Raw genomic sequence first — 14,120 nt, 5'->3', positions numbered from 1 at the left:
TACATCATTACTCATTTCATGAATTGACTATATAGCTTAATTTGATATTCTCTGTTTCTCTTTTTCTGTACAAGCCCTGACTTCATATACATTTAAACATACACTAGAACCACAGGCCACGTCTACACAGCACCTGAACAGCTTTTTTATAAGAGAAATATTTATTCAATGGATGATTAGAGCTACATCAGCTGTTCTTAATGGGACAATTTTACCTCCCAGGGAACATTCACCAATATCTAGAGACATGTCTGATTGTCACAACTAGAGGATGTAACTGGGATTTAGTGGGTAGAGGGCAGCAATGCTGCTAAACATCCTGCAATGCAGAGGACAGCCTCACAACAAAGAATTATCCAGCCTAAAATGGCACAGTCCTGAGGCTGGGAAATCCTGAGTAACAGGAACCAAATAACTCTTTTCCCTTACCCTCTCCCACCCCCTACACACACACACACACACACACACACACACACACACACACACACACACACGCTCAAAGACAGATGTACTTTTAAGGAAACTAGAAGGGCATGGGAAGAAATGGCACTAACATTTGTTAAGTGCCTACTACTATGTTGGCCAGTGTGCTTTATGTGAATTTTCATTTAATTCTCTCAAAGATCCTGCCAGAGTCACACAGCCCCCATTCTAGAAATGAGGAAACAGAAGCCTGGAGGGGATATGTGACAAGTGCACTGAGTAGTTATGGAATTATGATAACATCAACTCAATAGCTGAACTGCTATGGCTACTCATCCATTCAGGGACTGTTTCTCAAGTGCCTGATATGTGTCTCTTTAGTGTTAGATAAAGATGCAAGTCATCCAAGCATCATAGTCATTCTGTCGATTTTAACCTATTGCCTCACAGTACCACCTCATTTCCAGCTCTGTTCTAGACCGTGGGAGGTAGCAGGTAACAAGGCAGATAAAAATGCCTTCCCTTTGAACCTTTATTCTAGGGTGTCTATGTGGTCATCATGCTGCCTCTACTAGTCCCTGTCTCTACTGCTGTTTGGATTTGTAGCAACAGGGAACTGATGGCCAGATGTATTTTACGAAATCACTGCACCTTTCAAGGCTTCTGTATATAGTCATTATAAAATGATGAGGAAAATAATGTTTATAAAGTAAACAGTTTGCAACACTGCTTTTCACATCAGTGTTACAATGTGCTGCAAACCTGGCTGTGTATGGTACGAATGCTATGCCATTTGATTACAGAGCCAAACACCACCAAGTCTAATCTTGCAGACAAAAATAAATAAAAGAAACGAATAAATGGAAAGATAAATGGAAGTTCATGACTTCAACTTGAAATCTACTTGATTCACATAAATCCATTCAACATGGCCTGTGTCTAATGGCTCAGCATCATGAGGGGCTGAAGGAAGGATGTAAGACCCTGGTGTTCTCTCTGGGAACCTGGACATAGCCTTGCCGTGCCCCTTAGTTCAATCAAGTATATCCTCTCTCCAGCCTAAAGGCCTACCTCACCTGGAGGGAAGAATGGAAAGAAGGGAGGGAGGGAGGCAGAAAGAGAGAGAAAGGAAGGAATGAGGGGGAAAGAGGGGAGGGGTGAGGAAGGGAGGAAAGTGGGGAAGAAAAAAATTTATACAACACCCTAGTGAAGAACATTCATTTTGTTTGACTAGAGCCTATTGTGCCCATCAAATAAAATGGAAATATAAATTTGGGTCATTATGAGGCCCCCTCTTTAGATGTATGAAGAGTATAACAAGAAGGCACTGGTACAGCATGTGCTTAATACCTAGAAATTTTCAAGCTCAAGGGAACACAAAAGGCAGCCTTCAAAGAGAGAGGCGTGAATCTTAAGAGTCAGACAATGAAAGGGAAGTCCCACCTGTCTGACCGGTGCTGGAGGTAGGAAGGTTTTAGGAGGGAACAGGTTAAAGTCGATTGAATATGACCCTTAGATCTCTTGCATCTTTATCAAACACTTAGGTTGATTTGTGTGGCATTGCCAATATGAGACTCTTTTGGATCTGCAAAAATGGCATTGCCATATGGTTCATCCTAAATAGTCTCTGGATGTGCCACACAAAAATGAATAAAATCCAGCTCCAACCTGGAAGAGCTCAGTCTAGCAAGAGGAATTAGATGAACAAATATTTTCTCACTGAGTGCCTTGCCCCCAGGTCATGATCTCCTTTCTAATTATGCTGTTCCTCCAGGTGTAGTTCTCTGCTTCTTCCTTCCTTCCTTCCTTCCTTTTTTCTTTTCTCCTTTCCTTTTTTCCTTTCAAGAAGAGATGGGTAGGGAAGATTTGAAGCCCAAATGTCCCTCTGACTGCTCAGCACATCAAGTTCATTTTCCATTATTTACCACTTATAAATAAATCTGACATTTGTTTGAGCCATTAATTTTCTTTTTAAGATTTTAGAGGTGTTGGTTTCAAAGTGCACTTTCCTCCACCTCAGACCAATTCTTCTCAATTAAAGGCAAACATTCAGGTAGCAAAGAATTATCACCTCACCGTCTAACCTACAGGAAGAGTTTACAAAGCTTTTTCCTATTCTTGACCTCATTACACTCTCTTGATGACCTTATGAAAGATACAAGACAGGCACTATCCCCATTGGCGAATGAGAACACGGAGGTACACCCTAGTTTAAGCTGCTCCCCAGTTAGTAGCGGTAAAAGTTAGAAGTTTCCCAAAGTCTTTAATGAGACATCTAGTGCCCTCTCCACCATGTCAATTATAGCAGGACCAGGGAATTCCCTGGTGGTCCCGTAGTTAGGACTCCACACTCTCACTGCTGAGGGCCTGGGTTCAATCCCTGGTTGGGGAACTAAGATCCCGCAAGCCATGCAGTGGCCAAAAAAGAAAGGAAAAAGGGGAAAAAATTATAGCAGGATCAGAAAGCTTTATGGATCTGGCTGGATCCTTCCACAGGACATCATCTGAGGAGCAAATATGGCTGGGGAAGGAAGAGAAGATCATGAAGGGAGGAGCCCTACCCTCGCTCTAGTCTCCAAATGCAAATAGTTGGGATTAGACATATACTTTTAGATCCAACTGGTTCCCACCCTGGCCTAACATTAAAGCTGCTCCAAGGGACTTGCCTGAGCATTGATATAAATTCAGTTCATTCCTAAAGAAGCAATGAACTTATCTCACCTTCTTATACATCTAACTCAGTAGACTTACCTTCTAAAGAGACATTAATAGACAACTTAAAACTTACTACATAGACTCCTCTCCCCCTCAAACCAACCCCCCCCCCAAAAAAAAAGAGAATTCTTTATATTTAGGTCCTTACAAATCCTGGGACCCTCTCTTGATTATTCTGAATGACTGTAATATTATACATGATTAACTTAAGTGTTTGAATAGCTTATATATTTCAGAAAGGTTTGAATTTTCCTGATGACCATGTATTACTTCTGAAATCAGGGAAAAAATGAATTAAAAAATCATTTATGACCAATGATCACAAAATCTCTAAACATTTTGTACTGGTTTCTGTTAACACCCATGAGGTTTTCGTAAAGGTTCCCTTGGGCGTCACATGAGTGTCCTCGTGGCAAAGGCCCAGTGGAGGCAGGATTGTTTGCATGCATGTATAAAGACATTTGGGGAAAATGTCATCAATGTCTACCTGCTGGGGAGCACCTACTGTCTGCTCACCACTGCGGAGGTGCAAAAGATATATACAGCAGTCCCCAAGCTCAGGGTACCTGTGTGTCTCCAGTTAGTCAGGCAGGATGTCCTCATTTCAGCCTTTACAATGACATGCATGTAAAGAGGGCAGTGCAACATACTGGCTGAGGGGGATCTCTGCCACCAGACTGCCTGGGTTCAAAGCATGGCTTTACCCGTTAATAGCTGTGGGACATCAAGCAGGTCACTAAGCTTCATGGTGCCTCCAATTTCTTATGTGTAATATGGAAGTGATAATAATCATCTGTAAAAATGGGGGTGGGGATAATAAAATACTTAGGAGTACCTAGATCCTAAGGTTGTCATGAGATTAGGTCAGTTAATCTATGTAAAGTGCCTAGAAAAGAATGTGCTATGCAGTAAACACCATCACGTAGGAATAAACTAAACCTCCCTGCCTAACTTCCACTGGTCCTGGATCAGGACTCCGAATGCTGTAGTGTATTTATCCCCTTTAAACATTTTGTATGAAATTAAAATAACTGCACTGGAAGTACCGCAAATTCAGTGAGACACCAACTCAAGCTGAGAATCCGCACTGCAGGGAGGCTGGGAGCACCCCAGATGGCCGTGGGCGATGCTTTCTTAGCAGCAGAGCCCAGTGGCACTGAAACAAACGTGCTGTCTGAGCCAGTCTGGTCTGCCTTAGAGAGAAGACTTTCCAGTAGGTTCCATACTCCATAATTAGAGGTTTTCTCAGGTAAATCATGAAAACACCAAAGTGGAGGGAATGGTCATCACTTCCATTGGGTAGGAAAGCCTGCCTGCCATTGAGAACGCTTGACCCTTCTCAGCTAGTCTCAAGGCAGCTAGGTGCTCAGTTCGGCAGTTTCCCCGGTGTTTTAAAGAATGTTTCTTGGGTAGACTCTGAGTCAGGACTTAGAGAATGGAGCTTAGTTGCAGGCACACTTTGAAGAGCCCTCCTAGGGAATTTCCTGGTGGTCCAGTGGTTAGGACTCGGCGCTTTCACTGCTGGGGCCTGGGTTCGAATTCTGGTCGGGGAACTAGAATCCTCATGGCTCAGCCAAATTAAAAAAAAAAAAAGAAGAGCCATCCTATTGTTTAGGGCTTATTACCACAGTGAGGGCTCAGAGGAGGGAGGGCACTTTGTGAGCATCGTGGAGGTGGGGCAATGGTAATTCACAGGGCTTTGCAATTTCTCCCTAACTCAGTGTCTTGGTACAAGGGCCTAAGAGAAGCATTCTCTGCTCTTTTCTTTGTCTGGATGGATGTCCTTCTTCTTATCAACTCCAGCCTGCCCCATTCATTCACTCATGTAAAAGTAGCTGTTGAGGACTTATATTATGCCAGGCACTGGGGATACAGTGGTAAGAAAAACATCCTTCCAGTACTCACTACAGAATCATCCTAGAAAAAAATTAACATTCATGCATGTTTTCTCAAACCTCTCATTGGCCTGTTTTTGCTCTCTCCCAATCAGTTCTACCCCTCATCAGTTACCCAGATACAGTGCATTCCTTAGTAAAACCTAAGGTGGTGATGCTCACTGAGTCTTTTTTTTAAATTTTGGAATTCCTTTTTTTTAAATCTTTTTTTTTTATAACCAAAAAACCCAAAAAACAAAAAAAAAAACAAAAAAACCTGCAGTTCACCTATTTCTCCCATCCCCTCAACCCCACCTCTGGCAACCACCTATTTGTTCTCTGTATTTATGAAGTTTACTGACTCTTAACACCTTGGGTATGTGAGGCTTAGAGCTCTATTCTTTGGGCAGGAAGAGGGGACTCTCAGATTCACCTGCTGTTTAAAAGAACTGCCCAGGGCAGCAATAAAAACATGGTGCCTCTTCCTGTGTAACCCTAGTGGCTGCAGTAATTCAGGACTCAACTCATCATTTCACTCCCACTGTCCTATGACTCAGCCTCCTCCAAGCTCATGCCCTGCAGCCAGTTGCACTTCGTGCTGGTTTCCGGGGGAGGGACATCCACTGAGGAGAAGTTAGCATGGGGACTTCAGGACACATTGTGCCAGCAACTATATTGAGACACATAACTTGAGAGAGATTCTAGACTGGTCCAAGACCCAAGAAATCTCTTCATTCAACCACCATTCAGTAAAAAGAACTATGGAGCTGTTCTCTGGAATAATCTTCTTTAGCAGCATTTTATTAATTCTGCATAGGTGCACAGTCACAGCAGTTCATTTGTATGGTCAGTTTTCTAAATGTTGTTTCTTGGGCAAAGACCACACAAAAGCCTTTCTCCTTCCTTTCCCCCCTGCCCCCAGCTGCCCTTTATTGAGAGTAGTCCAACTACCATCCTGAGTTACAGCATTTACTTTTTCTAACACTCTTATGATATGAGGTATTATTACCTCCGCTTAAAAATGAAAAAGCTGAGTTGCAGAGAAGGTACATAACCAAAGTCACACAGCCTGTAAATAGTGGAGCCGGGATTCAAACCAAGCTCAGAAAGAATGACTCCAAAGCTGTGCTCTTTGTCACGAAATGGACCATCACTGAGACTGGAAACTTCTGATTCAGTTCCCTTTCTTCTGTGTCGAGGTTCATTGAAAAAAGCTTTCTAATCTAGTGGTAATTTCTAAAACTCAGAAAAACAACATAATTGACTTAAAAATAGATTTTAAAAGTTTTGAATGCTTGCACTTTTGAAATCTTGTATTAATTAAAGGAGGTGGAAAACATAGAAGACTTTTGAGAGTGTTTTAAATGGAATTTGAGAGAATTTTCAAGGGCTTTGGAGGCCGACAGCATAGACTCTTTTGTTTTAGTTTTAGTTTTTTGCTTTTTTTTTTTGCGGTACGCGGGCCTCTCACTGTTGTGGCCTCTCCCGTGGCGGAGCACAGGCTCCGGACGCGCAGGCTCAGCAGCCATGGCTCACGGGCCCAGCCGCTCTGCCGCATGTGGGATCTTCCCGGACCGGGACACGAACCCGTGTCCCCTGCATCGGCAGGCGGACTCTCAACTACTGCGCCATCAGGGAAGCCCTTAGTTTTACTTTTTAATTTTTATTGTTAAAATTAAAAATACTCCTAAGAAGAGTATATAACATGTACATGTATAATGCTGGTTAAAAATAGAAAATTACCAGTACCTAGTACCCTTCCTTGTCATACAGCATCTGCTCCTTGTTATGTGTACATTTCTGCAGTATGGACACATGTCCCTTTCCTTGATACTATCAGGACTGTTTCTTACTTATTACCCTTGATTAGCATCAGAATCATTTTAGTGGTAAGTGGAAGAACAAATAGAAAGAGGAGAAAACAATTCCTGTGATAATAGGGCAAGAAATGGAAGAAGGGAAAAGGAGATGATTAAAGAGGATGAATGGATGGATGGATGGATGAATAGATGGATATTTATAAGGAAGCTATTTTCTAAGGCGGAATGAATGAATGGAGCTAAAAGGGAAAAAATGTAGAAAAAGGAGGAAAAACAAAGAATGTGCTGGAAGGGGGATAGATTAGACAGGCCTCCAAATTTGAGAGCTGTTGGTACGGAGTTGGAGGTTGAGCGGCTCTCTAGAGCAAGTGGGGTGGTGGGGGGAGGGAGGAGAAGGGCAGCCTGAGTGTGAGGAGAGAGAACACATGGAGACAATGGACATGGGGAGACATCCCTTAGACGGAATGCCTGAGTGTGTGATGCTCATACTCAGTGCTAAGTAGAAAGACCAATGCTCAGGCATCATTTTGTTACTCGTATTTTGGAGGGTTTGCTTGTTTGTTTGTTTAATACCATAGTACATAAGGGGCCATAAAATGCATTTATTTCATTTATTTTTTGTTTTGTTTTGTTCATTTATTTCATTTATGACTACAGTTTACATCATTCTTTTTTTTTTTTTTTTCCAGGAGCCTTGCAAACAACAACCTTCAGACTCTCCCAAAAGACATTTTCAAAGGCCTGGATTCTTTAACAAATGTGTAAGAGGACCTAAGAAATCACTGATTAATTAATTAATTTGCAGTCGTTAACAAAGAAGCCTGATGTGGATTATTAAATTTTTTAATTGGCTTTAAATTGAATGAGAATTTTTTAATTTTAATTTTAAATTGGCTTAAAATTTGAATTTAGTTGGACTAATGTTTGAGTCTCCTATGGTATTTACCACTATATTCTGAAAATATAGTCCCAAGTTTGCCTTTGACAAAGTGTGTGTCTGTATGGCAGGGACTGATGACAAGGGACTTGGAGGGGGTAGGAAGAGGAGGGCTAGATAGAAACTTCAAGATGCCTTTTTTTTTCTCATGAGGTCCAGGAAATGGGGCTACAAAGGAAAAACATAAAGAAGTCTGGGAAACTGACAGAATAAAGATGAAAGTTTACACCCATGGGTTGGTCAGTCAAGAGAGAAATGGAGCAGGAAGTGGGGGAAGGGAGGAAAGTTTGCCTTTTCTCTCATTAGACTGAACAACAGCTCTAGGCTTAATCCCCAGGAATTTGGCTTAAGCCCCAGGAAGGGAATGAACTTAATTATTTTTGACCCTTTTTCAAACAAAAGAGCTTTCAAACTTTGACTTCTAAGCCTCAGAGTGAAAGATCTTTGTAAAGAATTTGTGTATTTTGTAGTAAGCAAAGCAAGTAATATATGCCTAACTCTTTCAAAAGCAATTTAGCTTCAATAAGTGCCTTCCAGAACATTGGAAAGGTATTTAAATGCCACAAGGTAGAAAACAGGAGCAAACGAAAGATGTATGAAAACAAAGGAGTTCTTATTTTTCAGGTACTTTGCTATAGAATATATATTCAAAACAACTTTTCTCCAATAACAAAAATTTGAGTCAAGAATTTTCTCCTAAACCCAGGATTTAACTTCAAATCAGAAAGCTATAAAAAACTTTCTTTGTTCCTTGTAGTATTCCCCCCACCCCTCCTCCATGCCTATTACCCCAATTCCTGAAAGATGGTTTATTTCCAAGAGAGTGTCAGAATCAGGACACTTCCAAATAGTCTTAGACAGACCACAGTTACCCGCTCTGGTTTACAATAGCCCAGAAAAGTTGACACTCATTATTCTGGGTCAGAGTATTCTTGAGATATGAGGTGAATCCTGAGAACACCTTGGAAGTTAGATGATTCTCCATGGCAGACTTGGGGACACAGCGTATTTGGGGACCCTCTGGCTCAACCTTGTGTCAGCCTATACCCCACACTAGCAAAAGAAAAAACACTTGAAATTGGCTCAGTTTCTCCAAGGAATCCCATAATGGGTTTGGCCTCTTGGGCCTACCTTGATATGCCCAAACCAAGAATCATCTAAGAAGTGCAAGGATCCATGCCAACTTGCCTTTTAGTAGATTTCTTGGTTTCTTGAATTACCCCCTAAAACACATTTTTAAATGCTTCAACGTTTAAAAAGTATTCATATGCTGTGTGAAAAGTAGGCGGTACCTATCTTAGGAATTCTGTGTGACCAAGAAGGGTTTTAGGAAAGAGAGTTTTTGAACAGAAGCAATGCAAATAAACAGAGAACTTGGTGAGCTGGGATCATAAGTGGAAATTTAAACTATCTATGCTGTGCAGTTTATTATGGACATGAGCTATTATTGTATGTCTGCATTAACTCGGCTGTGTCGAAGTCATTTCCTATTAAAATTGAATTTGTAGACCATGGAATAGGATCAGGATTAATTATGTCTGTGAGGAAGAAGAAAAGCAAATAGCTCACTCGATGTAATTAAATATGGTACAACAATCACTACATCTTTCTTTTAGACCTGTGCTGCACAATATGGTAGCCACACATGTGATCACCAAACACTTGAAATGTGTTCCCAGTGTAAATGAGGAACTGAATTTTAAATTTAACATAATTTTTAAAAAATTAAATAAAAAACTAAATTTAAATTTAAAAACTGATTCTCTGTTCAATCATTGGAAGACTTTTAAGTATGTTTAGAACAACTTGGGTGTATAAATCTGTTTTTTTCAACTGTAAATTTTGTTAACTCTAAATACAAATCAGGAATTTCTGCTGAAATTTTATTTTCCAAATTGAGATATACCGTAAGTATAAAATACACATCAGACTTCAAAGACTTAGTATACAAAGAGAATGTAAAATATCTCATTAGTAATTTCTATATTGACTATATGTGAAAATGATAACATTCTATATGTATTGGATTACATAACATATGCTATTAAAATAATTTCACTTCTTTCTTTTTAGTTTTTTAATGTGTCTGTAGAAAATTTTTAACTACATATGTGGTTCACATTGTATTTCTATGGACAGCACAGCTCTAGATTGAGCTACCTTTGAATCCAAGAGGGAATAAGTTATGAGGTTAAATTTAAATAATTTAAATAAGTTATGGGGTGGCCTGCAAGGGCACACTGTGGTCATTCTCTGAGCCCAAAGTGAATGGTCAGTCAGGTTGAAGGTAGATTATGGGCATTATATAAAGCCAGGTGAGGTCATTCTGCACATGTTAATTGCTAAAGTAAAAGTCATGCCTGGGAAGGAAGGGCCCTCCTATATCAAAAGCAGCTGAAGTTTGTCTTTCAGGGACCTGAGAGGTAATTCATTTAACTGTGACTGTAAACTGAAGTGGCTGGTGGAATGGCTAGGCCACACCAATGCAACTGTGGAAGACATCTACTGTGAAGGCCCTCCAGAATACAAGAAGCGCAAGATCAATAGTCTCTCCTCCAAGGATTTTGATTGCATCATTACAGGTAATGTATTCCAAATCATTCCACCTCATAAAATTAAAATAAGGGCTACATTTTTTTACATATACAGGAACTGATTTTTTATATATATTAAAAACCAACTGAGCATATTTAAAAATATTATGAACCGTTAAAAGTTCATGTGTTTAAAAGCAAAGTAAAATTGTCATTTCACTGTTTCTCTAGAATAAATATATTTCTTGTGGACATTTGCGATCTAGCCAAGGAATGAGGCATCAGCACAGCTACTCATCATCATTTTCAATTTTTGCAGAGTTTGCAAAGTCTCAAGACCTGCCTTTTCAATCACTGTCCATAGACACTTTTTCTTATATGAACGATGAGTATGTAGTCATCGCTCAGCCTTTCACTGGAAAGTGCATTTTCCTTGAATGGGACCATGTAGAAAAGACCTTCCGGAATTATGACAACATTACAGGTACGAAAAGCCTGATCGTATTTTGAGTGGAAAGTTAAGCCACTTGGGCCAAGGGCAACAGGAAAAGATGAATGATATCAGGGAATTCTTTGGGCAGGTTGAGAATCATTTGAATCCCAAATCTACCATTTAATGAGTGCCTGGGATTGTTCCCTAAAGCTTAATTTCCTCACTTGTAAGATGGGAATAATAATACCTAACTTTCAGTGTTGTTATAAAACAATGAGAGCATATGTTCAAGAAACTGAGCACAGGACCTAGCTTAGTAAATATACAATAAAAGGTGGGTTATTTTTCTTCAATGAAAAAGTACTGAACTAAGAATTATGAGTTCTAATCTAGGTTCTGCCACAAGCTAACTGGTCAAGCCACTCACCCTCACTGGGCCCCTCTTTTTAACTATAAAATAAGGAGGTTATTTTAGATCAATGAGTCTCAAACTTTACGGCAAAAACATTACTTCTGCAAAATATTGGGAAATCTCCTGAAGTCCCTTCAGTTTTCCAATGGATTGCAGCAGGGCTTTGTGAAATCTAAACCTTACCTTTGTGTAAGATTCTTCTTACATGTGTACAGTCTGTCAATTGCTTTGAATGAATCTTTAGATGAGCACTGAAATGAAAAACGAATCATATATTTGCAGACTTTCAGATGGCATCATCTAGTCTAGGATGACGAATATGTGTCCTATATACAGTCACTATCCCCTCCCTCACCCCAGACAGACATCGCTAATCTATCATGATGCTCTTTCTTGCAGAGGACAGAATCCTTCTTAACACAGTTCTCCAGGCAGTCACAATCAATCAGTCAATCAATATTGGTATATGGTTGAAAACTAGTGGCCATCTCTGATCTAGTTCCAACCCTCATTGTACAGAAGAGAAAACTGAATCCCAGAGAAGTGATTTTCCCAAGGTCACAGAATTACACAGCCTTGAAAAGGGTCACAACTAGAATAATTTTGCCTATGGATGGAGACAATTAATAGAAAGAGTTGATCCGGAACTTATTACGTCAAAGCCCTTAGAGCTGCAGTCAGAAAAAGCCTGGGGCCAGATTTTCCTGGCTCTCTTTGGATTTCCTAGAGCCAAGCTCCCTCTACGAGATCAGAATCTACTGATAAATGTTAAACTCTTAACAAAGGATATTGAGCTAGGCTTCTGACAGACTCCCATGTAGTTTTCTGAGATTTCCCAAAGTAACATCCAGGAGCTTCGCCCATGACTGTACCCCTCTTTCACTTTTCTCAAGGATATCTCTTCCTTCTCTTCTGCCACCAGTGACCTAAAGCTTCACAAGTGGCATCTCTCTCCTTTCTCAGGAGAAAGTCAGTTTCTTCTAGAGCAAGAAGCAGTTTATACATAGAGCAAACCAACTGCAGGTAGAGCCGTGGGCTGCCCAGACTATCGCTCAAAACTTTGTGAGGTTCTTCTACAACCTTGTGGAATGCTGGACAAGTTGGAAGCCCTTGTACAGCTAACTGCCCACCCCAGGTTGAGTTAAAAGCATAGAGACACTGGTAGCCTTGGGTTTGAATCCCAACTCTGCCTTCTCCTAGCAGCACCGAACCTCTCTGAGCTTCTGTCTGCTCATCTGCAAAAGGGAGGGTGATAATATTTATCTCTTAAGATTGTTGGGAAATTTAATGAGATGATTTGGCAAGGCATATAGCTGGTGCTCAATAAGTGGCAGTTTCCAACTCATGATATGTCAGGGAAAGCAATGCTTTCTTTCTGTAAGAAGCGAGAGGAGAGGGAGTTCCCTGGCGGTCCAGTGGTTAAGACTTGGTGCTTTCACTGCTGTGGCCACGGGTTCAATCCCTGGTTGGGGAACTGAGATCCACACATGGCTTGGCCAAAAAAAAAAAAAAAAGTGAGAGGAGAAAACTCAGGCTGTAGCCATGTATCCTGAATGTCTAGTACACGTTGGATGTGACATGACAACTCAGTTATTGATAACAAGGCTCCATGAGGTACAAAGGCACAGAACTTCGGGATCCTGCTGCCATTGGACCTGATTAGGAAATCGGCCTTGCCTAGTCAACCAAGGAAATGATTTTGGTGGCAGTTGCATGGCTTCGGCATGCGTATTAACATGCTCCAAAAGAGGATGGCCATCCTCCTAATCTCTCATTTGTCTTTTCCAGGCACGTCCACTGTAGTGTGCAAGCCTATAGTCATTGAAACTCAGCTCTATGTTATTGTGGCCCAGCTGTTCGGCGGCTCTCACATCTATAAGAGAGACAGTTTTGCAAATAAATTCATAAAAATCCAGGATATTGAAATTCTCAAAATCCGAAAACCCAATGACATTGAAACATTCAAGATTGAAAACAACTGGTACTTTGTTGTTGCTGACAGTTCAAAAGCTGGTTTTACTACCATTTATAAATGGAACGGAAATGGATTCTACTCCCATCAATCTTTACATGCGTGGTACAGGGATACTGATGTGGAATATCTAGAAATAGCCAGAACACCTCAGACACTCAGAACGCCTCATTTAATCCTGTCCAGTAGTTCCCAGCGTCCTGTAATTTATCAGTGGAACAAAGCAATACAATTATTTACTAACCAAACTGACATCCCTAACATGGAAGACGTATATGCCGTTAAGCACTTCTCAGTGAAAGGTGATGTGTACATTTGCTTGACAAGATTCATTGGTGATTCCAAAGTAATGAAATGGGGAGGCTCCTCATTTCAGGATATTCAGAGGATGCCATCGCGAGGATCCATGGTGTTCCAGCCTCTTCAGATAAATAACTATCAATACGCAATTCTTGGAAGTGATTATTCCTTTACTCAAGTGTATAACTGGGATGCAGAGAAAGCCAAATTTGTAAAATTTCAGGAATTGAATGTTCAGGCACCAAGATCATTCACGCATGTGTCCATTAATAAGCGTAATTTTCTTTTTGCTTCCAGTTTTAAGGGAAACACACAGATTTACAAACATGTCATAGTTGACTTAAGCGCATGACACACCAAATTCTGTGGCTGCCATCAGAAACTTTCTACAGTACATGATCCGGATGAACTCAATGCATGATGACTCTTCTTATCACACTTGCAAATGAATGCCTTTCAAACACTGAGGCTGCTAGAACCAAGCACTACCCGTATCTCCATCCTTTCCTGTCCAGTCCAGTGGTGTGGGAAGTTACCTTTTATAAGACAAAATTGAATTGTGTAACTGTTCTTTGCAGTGAAGATGTGTAAATAAGCGTTTAATGGTATCTGTTACTCCAAAAAGAAATATGAATATGTACTTTTCCATTTATTTATTCATGTGTTCAGAAACAACTGCCAAATAAAATGTTTACATTTT

General features: G+C 40.5%; 1 protein-coding gene across 3 annotated transcripts in view; it reads left to right on the top strand.

Moving 5' to 3' along the window:
• LGI1 (leucine rich glioma inactivated 1) overlaps positions 1 to 13,772 on the top strand; it is a gene marked incomplete at both ends in the record, with an annotated part of 33,148 nt that extends 19,376 nt beyond the window's left edge. For 2 of the 3 annotated variants that reach the window (XM_079728702.1, XM_079728703.1), the window contains 4 exons: positions 7,522 to 7,593; positions 10,182 to 10,351; positions 10,623 to 10,787; positions 12,937 to 13,772. In XM_079728702.1, coding sequence (XP_079584828.1) covers positions 7,522 to 7,593; positions 10,182 to 10,351; positions 10,623 to 10,787; positions 12,937 to 13,772 — 1,243 coding nt within the window. The remainder of the gene's footprint in view (positions 1 to 7,521; positions 7,594 to 10,181; positions 10,352 to 10,622; positions 10,788 to 12,936) is intronic. The other variant, XM_079728704.1, reaches the window with a different exon arrangement.
• Positions 13,773 to 14,120: the final 348 nt, after the last annotated feature.

This window comes from Hyperoodon ampullatus, assembly GCF_949752795.1.
Source record: "Hyperoodon ampullatus genome assembly, contig: scaffold_368, whole genome shotgun sequence".
In the NCBI taxonomy this organism is placed as follows: domain Eukaryota; kingdom Metazoa; phylum Chordata; class Mammalia; order Artiodactyla; family Ziphiidae; genus Hyperoodon; species Hyperoodon ampullatus.
Note: the sequence above shows the minus strand (reverse complement) of the source record. Positions and strands in the feature narration are given on the sequence as shown.